This window comes from Phalacrocorax carbo, chromosome 1 (assembly GCF_963921805.1).
Source record: "Phalacrocorax carbo chromosome 1, bPhaCar2.1, whole genome shotgun sequence".
In the NCBI taxonomy this organism is placed as follows: domain Eukaryota; kingdom Metazoa; phylum Chordata; class Aves; order Suliformes; family Phalacrocoracidae; genus Phalacrocorax; species Phalacrocorax carbo.
Window position 1 is genome coordinate 209,595,086 of NC_087513.1, and position 24,146 is coordinate 209,619,231.

Consider the following 24,146-nt stretch of genomic DNA (forward strand, 5'->3'; position numbering starts at 1 on the left):
TGCCTTTGTTACTGAGACACATAATGGTGATTCACTCAACTGCTTGGGAAGAGATGACTGGCATGAAATAGAAACACATGTTTCAGGTGGTTAGAAAAGTCAATGTGTTGACTGTAACCGCTTCTTTTTAGAAGGCATGCAGAAGTAAAGGATTATACCTACATCTTCTGTGTATACACAGAATCACTAAGAGTAAAGGGCAAGTGTGAAGGATAGACCGATTGTAGGAATAATTAAGAGCACAGTATGGGGGAGAGGATCTTTCTTGCATAAAGAACAAAATGGTTTCCCCAGTTCATTTAAATGCAGCAAATTTAACTCTGCAGCGACTTTTACAAATGGAGGACACAGTTTACACCTTGCTAGTAACACAGCATCTTTTTATGACCCACAGAGGACCTCCTCTTACTTCACACAGGACCACTTCACAACTCCACTACTACTGAAATGATAGTCTTCCCTTCTTCCACTGGGCAGGTGACCTTCTCATAGAAGGATATCAAATTAGTTAAACAGGACTTTGCTTTTGTGAACCCATGCTGACTGTGCCTGATGATTGCATTATTCTTTAAATGCCTTTCCAGAGTACCCAGTATAATTTTCTCCATAATTTTTCCAGGAACTGAGGTTAGATTAAGAGGTCTGTAGTTCCCTGGGCCTTCCCTCATGCCCTTTTTGTAGACTAGAATAACATTGGCTAGCTTCCAGTCAGCAGGGACCTCCCCAGACTCCCGAGGCCTTTGATGTGGTGATCGAGAGGGGTCCTGCCATAACACCGGCCAGCTCCTTTAGTACTCTGGGGTGAAACCCATCAAGCTTCATGGACTGGGGAACATGCAGCTGGTCCCTTACAATTTCACGGTGCACAAACGGAAAGTCGCTGCTCCCGCACTTGTGGTCCTCCAACTCAGAGGACCGGGCAGCCCAAGGTCTACCAGTACTGTTAAAGACTGAGACCAAAAAAAGCACTGACCACTTTTAATTCATCCCTGTTAGTCAGGTGACCATCTTTGACAAGTATCAGTCCAATGTTTTATTTGGACCTCCTTTTGCTATTAACGTACTTTAAAAAGCTCTTCTTGCTGTCAGATACAACACTGGCCAGTTTCAACTCTAATTGAGCTTTTGGCCTTTCGTGTCTTCTGCCTGCTTATGCAAACCACGGCTCTGTAATCTTCCTGCAAAGCCTGACCTTGCTTCCAGAGATCATACAGTCTCTTCTTCCTCTTGAGCTCCACAAGCAGTTTTCTGTTCAGCCAAGCTGGTCTTCCGCCCCGCTTGCTTGACTTATGACGCAGTGGAATTGCCTGCTCCCGTGCTTATAAAAGGTGGCTCTTAAAGACTGACTTCACTAATATTGATTTAACTGAACACAGCTAAATCAGCTTCAGGGCGTTTTTCCAGAATTAACATGTAACGCTGTAACAATAAATGAAAAATAGAAATCTCTTTGCAAATATCAACATTATGATTGCCAGGGAAATACCCTACCGAGATCATCAATCTTTCTAGTGTAAAATACCAAGCTATTGGGTTTTTTTTTTCCCCCCCAAACTGGAGACTGAGTGTGGCAGGACAAACATAGCATAAGCCAGGTGATCCCATTTCTCAGAAAAACAAATTACTGTAAATCATTGATTAGAAATACTTTAGCCCTGTGCTGGGCAAGAGCTCCCACCAAGATCCAAAGTCAGGAAGAGATGCTACTTTCCATGAAGAATGTTCCCAAGAGCTGCCAGTCCCGAGCTACCCACCATTCACAATGTTCCCACAATCACAGCGTCTTCCAGATCGACTCCTGCACTCCCAGGCAACCTTGAACAATCAGTGTTTTCCCTCCCTCTGATAACTATAGCAGTGGCAGCCCTCAAACCATGCAGCAAAATATGTTCAAGCATTCACATGCTGTTACTATAAAAACACAGATCTCAAACACTGGGTCTCACTGAGGCAGTTGCTGAAGTGCAATGGATTTTAACGTATTTTGGTTTAGAAACAAAAGGTGTTCCCATTAAGTTCTACAGCTTGGCTCCATATTTCACAGTAATAATCACTCTAAAGGAGTAAAACTCTAAAATAATTTGTTCCCTGCTAGCTCTCCTTACCAGATTACAACATAAAATGCTCATGTGAGTTATCCAAACTTGAGGGTTTTTTCACTACAGCACAAAAAATATGCAAAAAATCATCCCTCAGTGTAGCTTTCTCTCTCTCTTTCTTACCTGTAGCAAGTAAGACTAAAGCTTGCAAAAAACACTTACTGTTTTAAAAGGGTTTGTTTACTTGTTTGGATCTCACACACACCCCCATACTGGTGATTTACAGGTTTCCCTAAAACACAATGTCAAACTAAACCATAAAACATTTTGAAAAAGGATATTGTCACCTCAAGTCTATATACAGAAATACATAACAACAAATTTGTACTTGAATGGACACACTTATAAAAACACTATATTTATTTACAGCTTATTCTTTTTACCATGACTATGCTGTCATACTCTTCCTTTATGTCTTTAGTCTAATGGCATGTATAGCAAGCAAATAACCCTAACAGCAACTGAATATTTCGTCAGGAGAACAAACATACAGCCTAAATATTCCATATTGTTCTTGCACAAATATTCCTGCCACTTTTCTAAGCAATACATAGTAATAATTTTGTTTCCAAGAACACCAAACATACACATATATATAGACATTCTCTATAACGTGCACTCTTGCACTATATCACTTTTTAAATACATATACTTTAAATATTTTTCTGAGTCCACTATACTGAATTTTTGATGAAAACCACCTAATGTTTTCAACTATAAACATGTTGCGAATACTTGCCCAGAGCAAGATTTTACAACCAAATTATAAAAGCCCTAAATCTCAAGTTTTATAATACCATCAGTGACACAGTCTGAAATGTAGCGACGAGACAGGCGCCACTATAATGTTAACAGCCAGTACGTAAACATTAATGCAGCCTTCGGGGGGAGCAGGGGGCAATCCCAGAAGGGTCCCTTCAAAACTGCCACAGAACTTTTAGGTGGCTGTAGTTAAACTTTCTTTGGTTTAATTAATTACAAAATGCAGGAAGAAAAATGCTAGCAGGCAGCATGACAACTAATTTCATCAAAACTGTAATTTTGCCCCTTTTAATAGCTTCAGTTACAGTTCTTAAAACTCATTAATAAATAATTTTTTTGCACAAGAATCCAAAGAAATTGAAGTTTGCTGTTTAGCTATTACCAAAACATAACTTAAATGCATTTGAAACACCAGCACATCTACAAAACACTAAAGAGAACCTCATTCATTAAGAGAACCAGAAGGCCATGCTGCCATCCAGCGAGACCTGGACAGGCTGGAGAGCTGGGCCGAGGGGAACCTCATGAAATTCAGCAAGAGCAAGTGCAAGGTCCTGCCCCTGGGGAGGAACAACCCCAGGCACCAGTACAGGCTGGGGGCTGAACTACTGGAAAGAGGCTCTGTTGAGAAGGACCTGGGAGTGCTGGGGGACAGCAAGGTGACCCTGAGCCAGCACTGGGCCCTTGAGGCCAAGGCGGCCAACAGTGTCCTGGGGTGCATTAAAAGGAGTGTGGCCAGCAGGTCGAGAGAGGTTATCCTCCCCCTCTACTCTGCCCTAGTGAGACCACATTTGGAGTTCTGTGTCCAGTTCTGGGCTCCCCTGGTCAAGAAAGACAGGGAACAGCTCAAGCAAGTCCAGCAGAGAGCTACCAAGATGATCAGGGGACAGGAGCATCTCCCTTATGAGGAAAGGCTGAGAGACCTGGGTTTGTTCAGCCTGGAGAAGAGAAGACTGAGGGGGGATCTCATCAATACTTACTAATATCTGAAGGGTGGGTGTCAGGACGATGGGACTAGACTTTTTTTCAGCAGTGCCCCATGACAGGCCAAGGGACAATGGGCACAAATTGGAACACAGGAAGTTCCACCTCAATCTGAGTCAAAAAACCCTTTCCTGTGCAGGTGCCAGAGCAGCGGCACAGGCTGCCCAGGGAGGCTGTGGAGTCCCTTCCCTGGAGACATTCAAATCCCGCCTCGATGGATTTCTGTGCCCCCTGCTCTGGGTGTGATCTCCAGAGGTCCCTTCCAACCCTGCCATTCTGTGATTCTGTGATTTTTTTCCCTGTGGGTAATCACAGAGGTCTTAAAAAACAGGCTCTTCACTGAGCTATTTGACTTCTCTGTCTTAGAAACCCATAAGGTACAACTGACCTAATCAGAGTTCCGGTAACAGGCTGGCTTCAGCCAGTCCTCAAAGCACATTTCAACAGCTTCATTCACAACAGTTTTAACAAGTATATTCAGTTTCTTCTTTGCTTTCTAACAGTCTTGGTGCCTCTAGAAGAAGGTAGTACCATGCTTCCCATAGCCTTTAAATGTGCCTTCCAACCCAAAACATCCTGTTATTCTACAAGTGCACCTTCTTAGAAGCTTATTTATTATAATACAGCTATAGTTATTATGACAAATATCCATAAAAGAGTGAAGTGTTGAAGTCACAGCCAAACAATCAAAGGGAATTAGAAAAATGTACATTCTAATGAATTGTGTACATTTCTCCAGAAGAAGGGAGCACTTTCCTTATTTGCAAGAACATTTTCTTTGCAAGTGAAAACACATAACACGCTAGTAACACCTACAATATTTTTTGTTTCACTTCTCATTTTTCAACACCTCTGCCAGAGGCATAAATACAGTGAAAAGGAATAATATGGCAGGACCAACAGTAAAAACAATTAATAAGTTCTGTACTGTATGAGACAATGGAAAGTAAAATTTAACTCTCTGCCCTCTTGGCACTTCTCAGAACGTCCAACCTATAGCAGCTACGCTGCTAATATACATCAGACTGTCATTTATAAATTCTGCATTGGCCGATGCTTCCTCCTAATCCTAACAAGCAACCCACACTGCCTGAGCACGCCAGAAAAATGCAACAATTCGGAGCTACTCCTGCCAGAGTAAGGGACTAAAGGCACAGAATATGAATCTTGACATTACAAAGACATAATCTCCATGTTTATGTATCTACATTCAATTATTATCTAAGAAATAATTCTTATCAAAACATTACTTAATCATAATAATGTGACTAGTACTCTTCCAGTAATCTCACACAACATTTATAGATACATATACAATAAGGTTTACAAGTGGTTTTATTCCTTGACCCTTTCCACAGATCCTAATAAACTAGTTTTCATAGACAGGATAACTGTATTTTATAATCACCGAATACAACACACATGGACGTACTAACATGCAATTTATATCTTTATAGAACTGTTGCAGTATAATATAATGCAGATCATTTCCTGGGTCTGTCTGAAGTTCCTATGCAATGTCCCCTCCCCTTCCCATTGCCAGTGCCAACACAAATTTGCAATTACATATTACACAGATACAAACTATAATCAAACTAGTTCTGTAACACATTAGAAAACATGCTCATCCTCAAGATTATCATGTGCCTAGACAAGCTATCCATCTCTTTTTCCCATTCTTCCATAAGAATTATAAAATACACAAGGTTGGCACACAAGAACAGCAACACTGAAAAGAAAATCTGATTTACAAGCCTGTTGTTCCCAAGTTTAGGACAGACAGGGATGCTGTGCAAGCAAATGCCAGTGAGGTACTTAAAATAGGGTATCCACTTGGGAAGAGATTAAGTGATTAAGTTTGATGTTGCTGCCAGCTGCTAGTAGCAATTTAAAGGGCTAGAGATATGTTTATGAACTCAAATCAGGATTTTTTCCCACCTTCCCAATTTTTCAATACAGTTTCTTGTAAGCTACCAGGATATGACTGAAAATGCCACTGTGTCTCCATGTCAAATGTCAGTTTCCTGAGAGAATACAAGTCTATTAAAATTTCACTTTGCCTGTAACAGAAGCTAGCAAGCAGAGAGATGTGAAATCAGAAAGTCATATTTCACTGTCTGTCAGCAGCCACATTCCGCACGTAACAGTTAGCATCTGATAACATACCAAAGAACTTCACATTTTAAAAAACCTAAACTTTCAACTACCTTTTGATGCCATTTACCAATTTTTTTTAATTAGTAACAATGACTCCACATTTCCAGCTGTATGTGTTATATTGCAATACCAACATTGCCTTTTTACATTTTATCTTATGCAATACACAATTTGAACTTTTTAGGCAAAATACCTTAGGTCACACATTTTGGATTCTGACAGAAAGGAGAATAACCTTCCAGGAATTAAGTATTTCAGCATTACTCATTACATACGTGCTGTACCAACCTACTTTTGTCATTTCCACAGATCTCTATTTCAATTTGTATTTTCTTTAAATTTCAGATACTGAAAAGGAGCCTGTTAACATATCAAACCTTTCATACATTGCCAGTAAGACTTTTAAAAATCCCCATTTAACATAAAATGTCTTTGCCTACTCTTTTTGCTACACTTAAGCTTAGGTTTGCAAGTTTTCAAAGTTGTTCCACTGTTACGCAAAAACCTTGTATGGGTTTGGGCTGACAACCAGCTTCAACTCTTGACACACAAATACTTTGAAAGCTACAAGAAACTCACAGATGGACAACCAGATTGATGTCTTCTCCTTTACTCTTATCTAGAAATATCAGAAGTCTGACACACAAACCCCTCGTATTGTAACAGGTCTGTAGGAAAAGTTAAGCTAGTGCTGTCACTGAGCAAAGGAAGAAAATGCATTCGCTCTCAACCGCAAAAAGAAACACTGGTGCCAACGGCAGTGCTGGAGTCTAAGTAACTAGACAAAGTTCTGCCACAATGTATCCACCCTTTAAGGAAGCAATTGTAGTGAGATGAAAATCAGTCAGAGAGAAAGGACATGAAAAAGATGATTAAATTATTTAGTAACCTAATTATGAGTTTTCTATATGTTACATTAAAGTGATTTAGAAGTGCTCCCACCTTTCCAGAACTTAAAACACATCCTCAATCTTCAAAAACAATGGATACTGTGTTCTTTTAAAAGGACAGAACATTAACAATCTTACCTAAAACATGGCTTGGGCTTTGCTTACTCCATGACTGAAATTTAGGAATGGGGCCTGGCAGTCAGCCAACAACATGGTGTATATGTATTTGCAGTTATTTCAAAACTCACTGCTTAAGGAAGTTTCAGATATTCATAGTAACTAAAAGTGTGTTCACATCACCTCTAGTACTAAACCCACCCCATCATCTTTTAAAGAGTAATCCCTTACAGAATCGCAGAATGGTAAGGGTTAGAAGGGACATGGGGAGATTACAGAATCATAGAATCATTAAGGTTGGAAAAGAACTCCAGGATCATCAAGTCCAAACATCACCCCAACACTACGGTGTCTCCTAAACCATGCCCTCAAGTGCCACACCTACACGTCTTTGAAATACCTCCAGAGATGGTGACTCCACCACCTCTCTGGGCAGCCTCTTCCAATGCCTGACCACTCTTCCAGTGAAGACATTTTTCCTAATACCCAATCTAAACCTCCCCTGACAATTCAAGGCTATTTCCTCTCGTGCCATCACTAGTGGCTTGGGAGAAGAGACCAACCCCCACCTCGCTACAACCTCCTTTCAGGTAGTTGTAGAGAGCGAGAAGATCTCCCCTCAGCCTCCTCTTCTTCAGGCTAAACAACCCCAGCTCCCTCATCTGCCCCTCATAAGACTTGTTCTCCAGACCCTTCACCAGCTCCGTTGCACTTCTCTGGACTCACTCCAGCACCTCAATATCTTTCCTGTAGTGAGGGGCCCAAAACTGAACACTTGAAAACATTCAAGGTGCGGCCTCACCAGTGCCGAGCACAGGGGCACCATCCCTGCCCTGCTCCTGCTGGCCACACCATTGCTGATACAAGCCCAGATGCTCTTGGCCTTCTCACCCACCCGGGCACACTGCTGGCTCATGTTCAGTGGGCTGTCGACCACCACCCCTAGGTCCTTTTCCTCCAGACAGATTTCCAGCCACTCCTCCCCATGCCTGGAGCGTTGCCTGGGGTTGTTGTGACCCAAGGGCAGGACCCAACACTTGGCCTTGTTAAATCTCATTCAATTGGCCTCAGCCCATCCATCCAGCCTGTCCAGGTGTCTCTGCAGAGCCTTCCTACCCTTGAGCAGATCAACACTCCCACCCAACTTCGTGTCGTCTGCAAACTTACTGAGGGAGCACTCAATCCCCTCATCCAGATCACTGATAAAGATATTAAACAACACTGGCCCCAACACTGACCCATGGGAAACCCCGCTTGTAACTGACTGACAACTGGATTAGTTCCATTCACCACAACTCTCTGGGCTCAGCCATCCAGACAGTTTTTAACCCAGCGAAGAGCACACCCATCCAAGCCATGAGCTGCCAGCTTCTCTAGGAGAATGATGTAGGAGACAGTGTCAAAGGCTTTGCTAAAGTCCAGGCAGACATCATCCACAACCTTACCCTCATCCACTAGGAAGGTCACCTTGTCCAACCCCCTGCTTGAGCAGGCACACCCAGAGCAGGGGGCACAGGAACGCGTCCAGGCGGGGTGTGAATGTCTCCAGGGAAGGGACTCCACAGCCTCCCTGGGCAGCCTGTGCCACTGCTCTGGCACCCGCACAGAAAAGGGTTTTTTTCTCAGATTGAGGTGGAACTTCCTGTGTTCCAATTTGTGCCCATTGTCCCTTGGCCTGTCATGGGGCACTGCTGAAAAAAAGTCTAGTCCCATCGTCCTGACACCCGCCCTTCAGATATTAGTAAGTATTGATGAGATCCCCCCTCAGTCTTCTCTTCTCCAGGCTGAACAAACCCAGGTCTCTCAGCCTTTCCTCATAAGGGAGATGCTCCTGTCCCCTGATCATCTTGGTAGCTCTCTGCTGGACTTGCTCGAGCAGCTCCCTGTCTTTCTTGACCAGGGGAGCCCAGAACTGGACACAGAACTCCAAATGTGGTCTCACTAGGGCAGAGTAGAGGGGGAGGATAACCTCTCTCGACCTGCTGGCCACACTCCTTTTAATGCACCCCAGGACACTGTTGGCCTTCTTGGCCACAAGGGCCCAGTGCTGGCTCAGGGTCACCTTGCTGTCCCCCAGCACTCCCAGGTCCTTCTCAACAGAGCCTCTTTCCAGTAGTTCAGCCCCCAGCCTGTACTGGTGCCTGGGGTTGTTCCTCCCCAGGGGCAGGACCTTGCACTTGCTCTTGCTGAATTTCATGAGGTTCCCCTCGGCCCAGCTCTCCAGCCTGTCCAGGTCTCGCTGGATGGCAGCACAGCCTTATGGTGTATCAACCACTCCTCCCAGCTGGGTATCATCAGCAAACTGGCTGAGGTTACACTCTATCCCTTCGTCCAGGTCACTGACGAGTATGTTAAACAGGACAGGACCCAGCACAGAGCCCTGGGGAGCACCGCTAGTGGCAGGCCTCCAGCCAGACTCTGATCTATTGATCATGACCCTCTGAGTTCTGTTGTTGAGCCAGTTCTCCGTCTTCCTAACTATCCACTCATCCAACCCACACTTCCTCAGCTTGCCTGTGAGGATACTATGGGAGACAGTGTCAAATGCCTTACTGAAGTCAAGATAGACAACATCCACTGCTCTCCCTTCATCGACCCAGCCAGTCACGCCATCATAGAAGGCTATCAGGTTGGTCAAGCACAATCTCCCCTTGGTGAAGCCATGTTGACTATTTCTGATAACCTTCTTGTCCTCTACATGCCTGGAGATGACCTCCACGATGAACTGCTCCATCACCTTTCTGGGGATGGAGGTGAGGCTGACTGGCCTGCAGTTCCCTTTTTGAAGATTGGAGTGACACTGGATACCCTCCAGTCCTCAGGCACCTCTCCTACCCTCCATGTCCTCTGGTTAGACATTGGAACAGGCTGCCCAGAGAGGTGGTAGAGTCCCCATCCCTGGAGGTATTTAGAAGATGTAGATGTGGCACTTCAGGGCATGGTTTAGGAGACATGTTAGTGTTGGGCTGACGGTTGGACTTGATGACCCTACAGGTCTTTTCCAACCTTAATGTTTCTATGACCTTTCAAAGATGGCTGAGAGTGACTTAGCGACAGCATCCGCCAGCTCCCTCAGCACTTGTGGGTCCATCCCTTTTGTCACCTTCTCTATTTTGAATAAAACCTACCAACTAGATGACTAAAGCATCGCATTCCATATTAAAGTAATCAAGCATTTTAAGTTTCACTATTGGTACATGCTACCAAGATAAGTTGAATTTCGAAACATTAAAACCTTACAACCCAGGATTTCACCTGCCACCTTTCATGGCCACATTACAAACAGCATCTTTTGGCTCTCCTTGGATCACTCAGAGCTTTCTTCCCCTCTCTTCATGCTTTCATAACAAACCTCCCATTGAGAGCTGAACATCAGCACCTTTCCTTAAGTGAAAGACTTTGCTTTCTGTACCGTTATGTTCCATCCCATTTGGATTACTCCAGCTCTTCCAGTCTGTTTTTTCCATGACATCCTATTACTCTATCTTAACTAATGTCACATTGTTAACTCAAGTCATCAGCAACTTTCATTAGCATGCTCCTTCTCTGTGACTAATTGCAAACTTTATTTAAATTATATTTTAAATAACCAACCCACAGTTTCAGCAGGAAATCCTAAGCTACTGAGCTTCATCAGGCAATCCTCAGCAACCCAATTACACATTAAACAAGAAAAACAAATCACTAAAAAGAAGTTGAATGTTTGTAAAGTGTTTTGTCACTGTAGCTTCCTAGATTTAAATCTGAGCTTGCAAAAGACACTATTTCAAATGAACTACACCTCCAGCATTCTGAAACAAAACTACTGAATAGTCAGATGTCAATCAAATAACGAAACAAGAAATGCTGTTGTATAAAACTGAAAATCCATAAACACAAACCATACCTGCTTTTCCTTTCGATGAGAATAGCCATATAAGAAGCAGGTAAAGCAGCACCAAAGCCAGGAGACCAAAAGTAGAATTTTCCAAGTATCTTCCTGAAAATATAATTTGTACACATATTACATGCAAAGTAACCAAAACATTCATGTACAACACCATATTTTACCTTTGTCATAAAATTATGCATGCTTTATTAACATTCATTTTGTCTCTTTGCATTAATCAGTACTTATAAATAAATACTAATCATTATATTTTTACAGTTGGGTAGTTCTCAGAGGGGTTCCCGAAGTGCTTCATAAACATAAAACACCTGAAATAATTCACTAACATTTCCATTTCATTTAAAGGATTACTTTGCTTCAAAGAAGGCAGTGCTTTCAAGAGATGTTTCTGAGAAGTTGCAGATACTAATTACAAAAAAAAAAACAACCTTCTAAAAGAATTTATAATTGCTCCTCTCTGCTACTTGTCCAAATACATCTTCAGGAAGATGTGCCTTGTGGAATGTAGGGATGCAATCAGATGAGCCAGAAATCAAATCAAATTATAATATACATCACACTCTGAAGAGATAGCCAGATGATGCTAGAAACAGTAAACCACTCATTTACAGTAAGCCAAGGAATCAGTCTTTACATTACAACTGGAAGCAACAGTGACATCCCTATTCTGTCAGGTTGGGAAAGCTCTCGTTTTCTGCAACAAGATCTGGATTTCACTCAGAAGTCCATACAATTTCAACTACCAAATTTCCTCTAACAATAAGAGTTGGAAAAAAAAGCCACCAGTTACACAAATTACAACATCTAAGAAAATATGAAAATATTTTTACAAATTGGTCACCATTAAAGGAGGAAAACCAAAATGCATGTCAGACATGATGTCACCAACCACATTTGGTATGTTCAGGAAACCTGCACCTTCAAACTAATTCAGGTTGATGGCAGAAGCAAACAGTAGTCAGACAGTCATGAAATTTGGCAACTTTATGATAAATGTACTTCAATTACACAAATGCCGCTCAGCCGATAAGCACTATCAGTTCAGGAAAAAAGTGTTACAACAGAGCGTACACTTCTAAAAACACCACAGACAAAATACAACAAACAAAATAGCAAATACATATAGGGTAGAAAAGGAAATTTTCTTCGATACAATTTCATGTTGGCATCATAGAAAAGAGAACAAAGATAATCAATCAATACCGGCTGATTAGACCACTTTCATTCTTGCTGTAAAAGGCATGATCAGCCTTATTTCATACTTCTGCAAAAATAACATTATCAGTGAACAATGCCAGCTTATGTTCATAAGTGAGAAGAGAGCCAGTGTATCAGCAGCAAGTGATGTAATGGCAATTACACACACTGCTGATTCCCACGGCTGCGAAGGAATAATTTCTCAGGATGACAATGCCAAATGCTGCAGAAGCTAAAGCTCATTATTAGGACTCTCTTGGAAAGCAATTACTGTATGAAGTTTCAGAGAAGTCATTTTAAACATCTTAATAAGTATGAACATCTTACCAGACACACCTGTTAAGTAACAGAACAAATGTCTTTTCTGTGGGAAAGAAACAGGAATTTGTTATTTTGGCATGATTTAGAATCCCTCTAAGAAAGCTTACATGTTCAGGTTGTAAGATTTCGGAAACAACAGTAACATATTTTACATGATAAAACCTAGTGGGAATTAAAATGTCCAATCAGCAAGTGAAACGTTTAAACTTCTGCTAAAGTAAATGAAAACAAGTTTTTGTTATTATTTGCATGGTTATTTTCACACGGTCTGTGGTTAGAAATTGGAATGAGAAATATGAGTTCTTTCAGGTTATGTATCTAATTCCTCAATGTACAACTGCATCCAAAAGTCAAAGGCTGGTTGATACATAAGTTTTAATCTAATTAAGCAAGCTAATGTATAGCTGTATGTGGACAAACTTAATTACTCTAGTTGCTAGACTAAGAGAACCATGTCTTCATGAGGTTTTCAATTTAATAAAACTGGAAACCTAAAAGAAAAAAAAAAATCACACCTTTTATTTAACAGAGTCAACACTAGAGCCTAGCACTTCCGCCTGAAGCTCAGACAGATGTAGTCTGCTGGATCTCGCCAGCGGAAGAGATTACAACCCCCAGCTGGCCTGTCACACATCCGTACAATAGATCATCACCCCACTGCTCTGCCAACAGAGCAGCCTGCACATATTCTGAAATTCATTTCAAGAAAAATACAAGGAGAAGAAAAAAAGTCAGCCAAGTTAGCTTGGTAATCCTGCCTAGAATAAGAACATTTATCCACAGCCTAGGCCCTTGCTGATATTGGGTTTAGATGCTTTTGAAATTTTGCCCACCTATGAAATGGTGAGAATATTAAACAATGCCTGGAGTTACTTTAATTACACTTTCTTGCCTTAAGTTTTACATCCTTGAAAATATTTGAAGCGGTTTCAATTTTGGTGGTTTTCCCTAGCTGCGAGGAAACAAATACTACAAGAGCATCAAAAGGACCTATTCACACAAGCCAGACTCCCCACTGACAATTACATTTCATATTTAGGTCTTTTAATTGTTACTGGGTGACTAAGACATATCTTCAGTATACACAGCTACTGAAGATTCGCTGGGACTTTGGTGAAGGTATGAACAGATGAAGTGGTCACTTTATCCAGGACACTCCTGCCAACACATCTCCTTGGTGCTACCAAAGAAGGAAACAGGCAACTCTCCTCAGATCAGGAATTGCACAGGTAAATATGAGGTTAACATGTCCGGCTGCAAACCCTTTCATCTGTTGCTTTGGTCTAGAACTCCAGGAGGATAAGATCAGTCAGCTGCATGGAGCTTGCTTCATGCTTCCGAGTTACTACTGCTCCTGCTATAATTATAATATACCTTCCAAACAAAAGGAGATATAAAAACTGCAGCATGCATCTTATCATACAAATCTGTCCCATCCAATCTCTGGATCAGAGCACCTAGGTCTCCAAAGTCTCAGACAACCTCTTTGCATGGTTGCAAATTAAGTTCAGAAATACTCAGGCCACAGTTATGCGAAACACCATTCAGGTACTGTTATTTCTTTGATGGATGAAAACAAACAATACCAAATGGCATTCTGGGCTGGGAAATGACATATAATTCCTTCTGCTCTCAGGGGCTACTGAAGGAAGTACACTGTATTACACAGCAATAAATTCAAGGAATCATACAAGTTCAAACCATTTTTAAAATATATGAAAAAAACGACACAAACTGGTTAACAAAAAAAAACAAACAACTAGGAGCAAAGTCTCACAATTCTGTCCTCCGTCACCCACCCAACAGCAGATGAGAGAAGGAAGCTTATATGGCTCAAGCTGCAAGACAATGTTGATTTAAGTACATTCCAAGCAAAAGACTTGTCAACATTACAATCTTAGGAGAAGCTCTTGGGGTGGGGGGAAGGCAAACAGTACTCATCGCGTAACGACATCACGTATTTATACAGCTTTCTGGCTTGTTCTCATTTTCTCTCCAAATAACACTTCGTCAGCTCCTTGACCATACTCAAGTACTGAACTGACTTTTTCGGAGAACCTGTATATGACAGCCTGCTAACATCTTCCTCATTAATAGCAGCTAGTTTAAAGCCCACCCCTCTGTAAGGATAGGGCTGCTTTCTTCCTCTCAATGCATTACTTTGCACTTTTCTCTATCAAGTTTCATTATTTTAATCCACAGATCTTTCTGAAATGGGTGAGAGTCAGTTTTAGAGTTCTGTATCCTGAATAATCTCAAATAATTTCTTACACCATTCTTTACCCCTTTTTCCAGATTCTTTAGGTATATCCTGAACAAAAGACACAGCACGAACATTACTGGCAACCTCTTCCTATTATGAAAACTAATTATTTATACCTTGTTTGGTTAATTACTTGCTAATCATTTACTCATTCCTGGAAGAAGACAGAGGATTTTTCTTTTTGAAGAGTCATAGCAAGCAATCTCATCAAAATCATTTGGGAATTCATGTATAATGCACCGACTGGATCATCATCAGATATATATTTATCCTTCAAAGAACACCAGTAAACTTGGAAGATATTACTTTTCTGATAATCATGTTATCCGCTGTTTCTTCAAAACATCGTTTAATAGCCCTTGCATATCCTATTCACTTAATTGCTGAGGCCCTGAATTTTATTCCTGTCAGAAAAGCTGCCAAATACTTCTTATAACTGGACTTTCATATACTCAAACAGGTGTAATGGATAAGGCTTCCTAAATCCTTTCTTCTTTTGCCTCCATCTGTGATTTCAATTCACCAGCTCCAGCTAGCACTGCAGCCAAGAGGCTGACATTTCTTATTTGCAAGTCCTGCAATTGCAGGTGGTGGGCAGTCTGCAGGGACCCTACCAGCAGAGGTTCTGCTGGAGGCGACAACTCGGCATGGGCATCCCCTTGCCACAGAAAACACACGTACGTGTCACAAGATGTTGGTTGCTCTGATGCACAGCTCTAAGAACAGTAGGGTAAGCATTTACATGTATCCCTTGTCATATTAAATTGTTAGAATTGTCCTTTGCATGATTTTGGCCTGCCTCAACGCGAAGAATGCTTCAGGGGGACTTGGAAGGCACGTGGACTAGGGACAATTCCTACTACTCAGTCCACATCTGGGCATGCTGTTTGTTTTGAAGGTCAAAACAGCTTTAGACAGCTACGTTCCATGTAGGTGAAAGTGATGCTACACCAATTGGCTTCAGAGTCAGAGGCTGACCTCTTACCTGCTTCAGTTACTAGCACAGGCATAGTCATAGATCTGCTAGATGGCCAGTAACCTCTGTTAGAGGAACAGCTAACAATAAACAATAAAACTTCAAACCACACCAGCTTCATTTAGAGAGTAACATCCAACTACAGCACTGAAGTAAGGCACTGCAGATTTACAGGCAAACACATGGCAGGAGAAGGAAGGCCGCTGTACAGCTCAGAGGAATAAAGATAAATCAATATTAATATAACTCAGATCACTAGAAAAATTAATATTATTTAGTGCTTGTTACTTAAAGATTCACTCTGAACTTTGCAAATTATTTATTTAAATCTAGTGGGGCTGTTAAGTGCACTGTCAGATAACTTTCAAAAATTCATAGCTACTGTAGGTTTTACATATCCAGGTATAACATCTCTTACAATAAATAAATGCATTTAGGTCTAAGACATTGTCACGTTCATAAACAAGAAAGTTCAATTTTTAACTATCCTGATAGTTACGGGAAATATACACTGGAAACAGCTCAGAATACAGAAGTGGCATTTATACTCATTTTCCAGAGCAAATCTGTATCTTACAGAACCCCAGAAGCTGTGCTGGGACTTCCTTTATTTATGACCACAAAGAAGAGTACAAAATTGGATGGCTGGATAATGTTTAGGATAATTAAAAGTCATCACAACCCCTGCATCAGGAGAATAGGAACCAACATCAAATTACATCAATCGTTTCTAGAAGAGAAAGATTAGGCCTTCTCAGTTCCCCTCTAGGATGTATTCGAATTTCTTGCAACGATGTATTTTGAATCAGTAAAACAGAGAAAATGAAGCAAAATTAATTCACTGACATTTTTACTGCTTTAAAAGATTACAAAAATGAGAAAAAAAAAATGGTTCATATTCAAGTGCTAAGACCAAAAATCAAGATGATGATACAGCTGTCACTTTTCTTACCCCTACCCATTACAAACAAGCCTGTCATTAAAAAAGACAAATTATTATATAAATTGAAAAGTTGCATAAAAATAGCTTTCCTATTAGGTTTCATTTTTAGGACAGTATACCAACCTTAGAATGCAAAACCAAGCAACATACAAGGTCCCATTTGCTGTCAGAAAGGAAGTTGATTGCAAGATCTCAGGTAGCAGTTTGTGCAAATAATAATCAAGTTTTCGTTTCCTGAGAATAGCTGCAATCTGAGGGAGGAGGGAAGAAAAAAAAAAGGGGGGGACAAACTTTAATTCAATTAGGCTCTTTTTTGCACATTGTAAAGAAAAATAAAAAAGGAAAAGGAGACATGCCCATTTAAGTAGTGAATCAAAGCCTCTTGAATTTGCTGGGTTTATGAACAATACAAAGATTTCCTTTGAACTTGTTCCAGCTGTTACAATATTTGTACCAGGAAATACATCAAGCAATCCTAAATGGGAAGCTTAGGAGGAATTTTGTTACCTTGTTACCATTGACCCTAATAGTCAGAAATGTTGTCAGATATACAAGCTTTTAAGATTTGATAAATTTACACTGAGTTTTGTCTCCTCAGTCCATTATAGGCAATTGGACTGTCACAAAATTAAGGTCAGAATATCACCGAAGTAACCCAAATACACAGTGTCTATGAAGTGATGACGTATTTCTACAGGTTTGACTCCAAGTAACCAACTGCAAGTCCTCCAAAGAATTTTCACCATCTGCTGGAAGAACACCACACTCCTGACGAATTTTGTAGAAATGGTATGTCAACTCTACAAAAATGCCTAAAGCAGAAAACAGGTTGGATCTGAAAAATAAATGTTCTTTTTGGTCAGTTTGATATATGTCCCATGTTTTATAAAGAATGGTTACTTAATGACTCAAACACTGAAGGTCCTCAAAGTATTTCTTGTCCACAGAAATTCTGCAACTATCTAATGGGAAGGTGCAGAGAACCAGGCTCTTCTCAGAGGTGCGCAGGGGTATAAAACAAGGCAACAGACAAGTTCAAATATGAGAAAGTCAAATTAAATTTAAGGAAGAAAAATTTTCACTTGAGGGTGGCTGAGTTTTGGAGCAGGCTGCCCAAAGCGACTGAACTCTCCATCACTGGAGATCCTCAGAACTCAACTGGAAAAGGCCCCAAGCTACCTCACCCAACTGGCCCTGCTTTGAGCAGGAGGCTGGGACCACATGGCCTCCCAAGGTCCCACCAACCCACATGAGCCTTCAATTCCATGAAACTATACTTTGGGTGCACCATAAGATGGATTTTATTGGGTTTTTTTTAATTTTAGTTTTAATATCATTATCATCTTTATCTGCACTGATCTCCCAGGGAATCTCAAAACTGGCACGAGTTTTCAGTCAATGCTTAGAATTAGAGAAGTTCCAACCCGAGTGAACTTCATTCTGCTGGTGATGACGAGAAAGCAACAAAAGACATCCTGTCAAATCAGTACTGGCAACACCTCTCAAAGTCTCGGTTCCTCCATTTAAAAATGCAGGGGAGGAAGCTGCTGTTCTGAAACACTGTCAACTTGTACTGAATGGCAAGTAGATGTTTTAGATTCAGAGATGGGCCGAGGACTCTGCTAAAACTAAGTACAGGAAAGTTCTGCCAAAATCTGTTTCCAAAATGAAGCCTGAACTAAGGATTAAGGAGAAATTCATGCACGAACAGACTTCTGAAAACAGATTTACACATTACTTAATGATGTGTCAAGACTGCTTAAACCATAATGGATTAGGCAATAACGCAAACCAGATAATCTTCCTGTTGAAGGAAAGTCTTAACGTAGTCTGAACACCGGATCACTAGTTGCTACCTCCTCAGCTATTTCTAGCATACTGCACGAAGGTCATAAACATTTGGAACAAAATAATAATTTATTTAAGACCACAGACCTTATACCTGAGGTGTGAAGCCTTGCTTCCTCAGACCAAAGTGCCGGAAGTCTAACAGGAAAAGATTGGTATCTTATAAATTAATGTCAAATCAAAGTAAAAAATTTATTTCTGAAGCTTCTCCAAGTTTTAGACTAATATGAATTTCTGCTTTCCCTTCTCTTTACTATTCTGCTCCCAAGTGACAAATAGAAAAGAACCAGGAAAAGCAACACAGAAACCAGTCAAAAGAAACAATGTCCCCGGTAACTGAACAAGCTGTATGTGTGAGGGCAATGGAGCCCAACAAAAATTAAAAAAAAAAATGCTCAGCATTTTCAAAGTGCTTTATAAACATCAACTAAGCTAAATATTGTGTCCAGCTGAGAACAGGCAAGAGCAGACTATGGAGCAGGTTCTCCTCCTCTCCTTTGCCACCAATAGTATGATTACATGGAAAAAATACTCTGGACACCACCTTGCTTTCCCTTTCAGATCCACGCACTTCAGAAAAGTACCATTAAAGTTGAGGTTGGCAAGACAAAAAGATTATGAAATCCATCAGAGTGTAGCAGTTCATGGTTCTGCCAGGATACACTTCACTCAAATGAGATGGGAGGACACTCTGATAAAGGTCAAATGCTTACAATAAACACACTGCTCAAGGCTTAGCAGCGGACGTCGGTAGCAGACAGCAGATGGAAAGTCAGGGCATCAGGACATCCAGGAGATGCTTCCCTGGCAAACTATTAATCTCCACGAAGATGCTAACAGATGTAGCAGAAGGTCTATAAGTTACCTGAAACTCCCTGTAGAGTCAGACAGGCAGAAATTAAGATCTCACTGACCTTATGGTCTCAGCTCTCCAGCTATAAAAGGAGCATACGAATCCTAGGACACCTTTATTTAGGCACCTCAGAGTGGTCTGCATCAGGGCCTTAGTGCTGATGGCTGTAACAGTTAGTTTGTAGTGTTATTCACTACAAGAACGAAGGACTGCAATTCTGATTCGGCTCACTGATCCAAACAACTGACTACCGTGTATCCAAGAATCGCCAAAGCCAGCTCCATACCTCCCATTACTCTTGTCAGCCTTCTCCATAATTTCTTAGTTTCATTCCTCTTTTTGAGATGGAGTGACAAGAATTTTACAATATAAAATTCTTCAGTACTCACAAATCATTGTAGATTTTTGACTTTAGTAAGATAGCACAGCATGTCCACAACATGAGTAGAGCACTGCTGTGTGAGATAATGCCACCAGGGTTTGCTGCTATGTGAAACCCAGACAAAACACTGCCTCCCCTCAGTCTCACACTGCCAGTGCTGCCTCACCTCACCCCCAAACCCAGAGGTTCAGCCATAATCCAGGAAACGGAAGCAAAGCAATCCACACACCACTGCAAGGCCATGATTTCACAGGAGAGAAAAGCACAACCTACTTCAGTGCTGCCTCTCCCTCTACTTTATTTCTGAAGCCATGGTTTTTTCTCCTGCCTATTACCCTTTACGAGAAGATGACTGCCCAAAATATGTCTGGAACCAGGGAGAGGAGACTCCACCAGTGGATTAGGACACAGGTTTTACTTACTCATGGCTTCTCCTGGCAGACCACAGCAATGCAGCCTTACCTACCTCAGGGTGAAGAAAGAATGCTCCAGCATCTCCTTTCACTAACAGCAGCTTTGGAACACACCAGATCTGCTGCAATTTCCTACCCTGGTTTTCCAAAACACACTCAGTCGCTCTTAAAATCTCTTATTTTCAAGGCACTCAATGACCTGGCCTTAGGATATTTAGAAGGACTACACAACTCTCTGGGATAAAGACTGTCATTAACAACTCCACCCTTCAGTGGAACTTACACTTAACCAAGACAACCCTTCCCTGTACAGCACCACCTTTCCTTTTAAAAAAAAAATATCAGTAAAACTGTGGAACAAACTTTCACAGATACTAAGAGCTATCAGTCACCACACCATTTTTCCATTTCAGATATAAGGCACATGGCTTTCACTTCTCATTTACTTATACACATATACGTATAATATATAATGATAATATAAGATAATATCAGCCATTTTAAAAAAATACATGGCAAAACCATAAAATCAAAATGTCACCCTGTACACACACCTCTCTAGGGAAGAGGATACAAAGGGAATAAAAGGCCTAATGTAACAATATCTTCCATATAACCAATTACCATAAAAACTCCATCAAGTAAACCAAAATGCTTGTCACTGACGTTTAAAGTAACAATTAGATAATGGCACTTTCTCAAGCAGATTTGCTCCCTGCAAGTAAACAATATCCAGGTTAGAAATACTTACCTAACATTAAAGATTTATTTATTCATCAAGAAAAATTCCAACCCTATCAAGAATTAAGCATTTGAGTCAGGGTAGAGTATAACCACTCCTTCTAAGTTAATTTGCAAGAATTCCAAGATACCTGGAAAGTAAGAAAGAAAGCCTGCATTTAAAAATCTAACACTACTGTCTTCCTCTCACCACAATTTAAGTTTTCTTGCACTATATGACCTTTTATGCACTAAAAAGAAACTTTAAGCAGTAGTACAGTCTGCAGACGCAGTCTTTGGTCCATGTAAGCATTAATCAGGGACTTCAGTTCTCATCATCCACAGCCCATACAAACAGCTGAGCTGTTGGCCTGTAACAGCCTTTGCAGCCCCTCCGGCAATTTAACTCCGCTTTCTTCTCTCTCAAAACCAGCAGCGCTCAAGCCACCAGAGCTCTAAAAATGGGACAGAGTCCAGCTTTGCTAACACTTTTATATTCTCAGCTTCTAATACAGTCAACTAATAAATCCTGTCTTTCCCAATCACCCACAAGAAATACTTTTCAAGGTGGCCAAACACTCAACAACTGAGAGCAAAAGGGAATTTAAAACAAATCATGTGCTGTCGCAGGGCAGATGGCCTAAGAGCATCCAAAGTTTTTAGAACTTTCTAATCTCCTTCTATCTGCATCTGCAAGTTCTAGCTCTTGATCTCCCTTCAGTCCAACACAGTCTGCAGAAAATACAGATACACTGCTGAAGAAGAAAGAAATGTATTGCAGTTAAAGGGAAGAGAAGGATCGGGGGGAGGAGGGGGAAGATGAAGCAAAAAGAATCCTAGATATTTCGTCATTAAAAACATAAACAACAGATCTAGGAAAAAAGATGAGACACAGAACGTTTCAGGGAAAAAAAAAAAGCTGAAAATAACAAGATTTTTAGGAGGGCCTGTCGCAATAGCACAAGTGGTGATGGTTTTAAAATAAAGGAGGGTAGATTCAGACTAGATATAAGGAAGACATTTGTTATGATGAGGGTGGTGAAACACTGGCCCAGGTTGCCCAGAGAGGTGGCAGATGCCCCATCCCTGGAAACATTCCAGGTCAGGCTGGCCGGGGCTCTGAGCAACCTGATCCAGCTGAGGGTGTCCCTGCTCACTGCAGGGGGTTGGGCTAGGTGGCCTCTAAAGGTCCCTTCTACCCAAACCATTCTATGATTCCGTAATACACTAGTCAGTCCAAGTATAAACATTGCCAATGATTTGAACTCTAAGGCCTATTGTATTTTATGTCTGAAGTATTAAAAAAAGTCTAAGTAAAAATAAAGAAATAGAAAAAATATTTTCTGGCATTAACTACAGAATTTACACAACTGCATTTTGACTCTCCAACATACAAACGCAATTATGAAAAATCAGTCCACCAGATTCAGGATACCATGTTTGTGGAATAGTATTACTGAAGACCTTTCATTTTTAATTTAGTCTTCATATACAAATTTTAAGCCCTACTGAACTAAAAAAATCAGAATTGTTTTATTCTGTCTTAAGAATGGAAAGAATATATGCATTTTCAACATCATCCTTAAAACACAGCTACATGGTCTAGTGCAAGACTTTGGAGGTAGGCCATCAACATGTTCCAGTGGAAAAGGAACACGAGACTCAAAAACAAGCTTTCCCATGATCAGAGGCACCAGTCAGGCCTGATTATTTTAATGATGTGTCATATAACGCCTACAAGTAATCATCATCCAACCGCAATAACCTGAGCTTCACCTCCAGTGTCCTCAGTCTTCATCTACGTCCCTGAATTACAGATTCTACAGGGTGAACTGCATTTGACTTAATGAATGTGCTAATTGGCTGACCAATGTACACAGTCTGACAGGTTACATGGCAGGCTAAAAACCACAGACCTTGCGCCAGCCCTGCCACTGCATACACAACATCATTTTTTTCCTCCCTCCTCCATCAAACCACCATTTCCTAAGTTTGTACAAAATATATGTTTTTAAGAACACTGCCTCTCCCATCAGATTTTAGTGAAATTCACCAACACGTATAGCACTGATTAATGGAAACTGAAAAACAGCACTATCATCTCTCATTCCTTCACAATATCCAACTAAAATCACATCATAACAAACTTCTATTTAAAAAAAAAAAAAAGAAAAACAACAACAAAAAAGAAAAATAATCCATAGAAATATTCAGACACCTAGCCAAATCTCCAGGAAGGCAGAGTTCAAGGGCTTTTATAAGAGTGACTATCTGGCACATTTAGGCACCATTAAAATGCAAATTTAGAGACGATCAATAATGCTGTGTGGATGGTTTATATAATACATACACTGCAAGTCATTAAAAAGCCAAGGAAAATTTTATAACCTAAGTCACGCATGCATGCTAAAAGTGCCCAGTATTTAAACCAGTTAAGAAAATACTTCAGATTACTCAAGCGGCAGGCAGAGCTACAGACTGATGTCAGATTTCTTCCCTAATTATATTCAATTATTTATATGCTTTTTTATAACTGTTTGCAATTTTGTATGAATCTTACAAGGACTTCATTCTTTTGCCTTATAAAAATAATTTTTAAGTGCTTTGAAGTAACTTAATCTCAAAATGCCCTCAGGTAACACTTCAGTTTTGAAAGACACCGTTCAAATCAGCAATTTGTTTCTCATGCCTCCTCTTAAACATTCGGATTAGCTGGTCTCTCCCTGATTTCATGGATTACAAAATCTGGCTCCCAGATTTTTTCATTTCATAAGTCAGTTCCTGCAATACTCTGAGGAAGATCGTGTGCCTCCTGCTCCCCGACTTCCTCTGTCCCTTGGGAGATGTTATTATGAAGATCACCATCAGGGGGATGGGTTGTTTTGGTTTGGCTTTTTTAAAATTTTCCGTATCATCCACCCAGCTAAAAAAAGAAGCGAACAGTACTCACGTACTCTTTGAATGACATCTAAATTACCTTGAATCCTGGCATCGCTCTCATTCCATGACGACTTATCTTCGCCGCTTGTTTCCCCTGTACTTAAATGAGTGGAGGGCTGGTTTTCTTTCCCCTTGAAATGTCTAACTCAGTATAATTTTCAATTATTTTCCTCCCACCCTGAAATTCTTGTACTCTACTATACAGCTGTACCAGCTTAAGAGAACAGATTAACACCTCCTTGATAAACAGTCCCTTTAGCATTTTTTGCTGGTTCCCAGTATTTGTAGTGTCTTTACCAAGGTCTTTGTTCAGCCAGTCAAGACTGGGGCTTTCCCTGGCTTCCACCATCACTGCGATGCAGGCTTCAGGTTATTCCTTGCATCTCTGTGCT

The 24,146-nt window shown here is 40.8% G+C and overlaps 1 protein-coding gene across 2 annotated transcripts in view; it reads right to left on the bottom strand.

Annotated features, from left to right (window-relative positions):
- TMEM135 (transmembrane protein 135) overlaps positions 1 to 24,146 on the bottom strand; it is a 188,239-nt gene that overhangs the window by 157,920 nt on the left and 6,173 nt on the right. For both annotated transcript variants that reach the window (XM_064441402.1, XM_064441400.1), the window contains exons 2-3: positions 16,722 to 16,849; positions 10,896 to 10,988 (exon numbers count right to left, since the gene is read on the bottom strand). In XM_064441402.1, the coding sequence (XP_064297472.1) occupies positions 10,896 to 10,988; positions 16,722 to 16,849 (221 nt within the window). The remainder of the gene's footprint in view (positions 1 to 10,895; positions 10,989 to 16,721; positions 16,850 to 24,146) is intronic.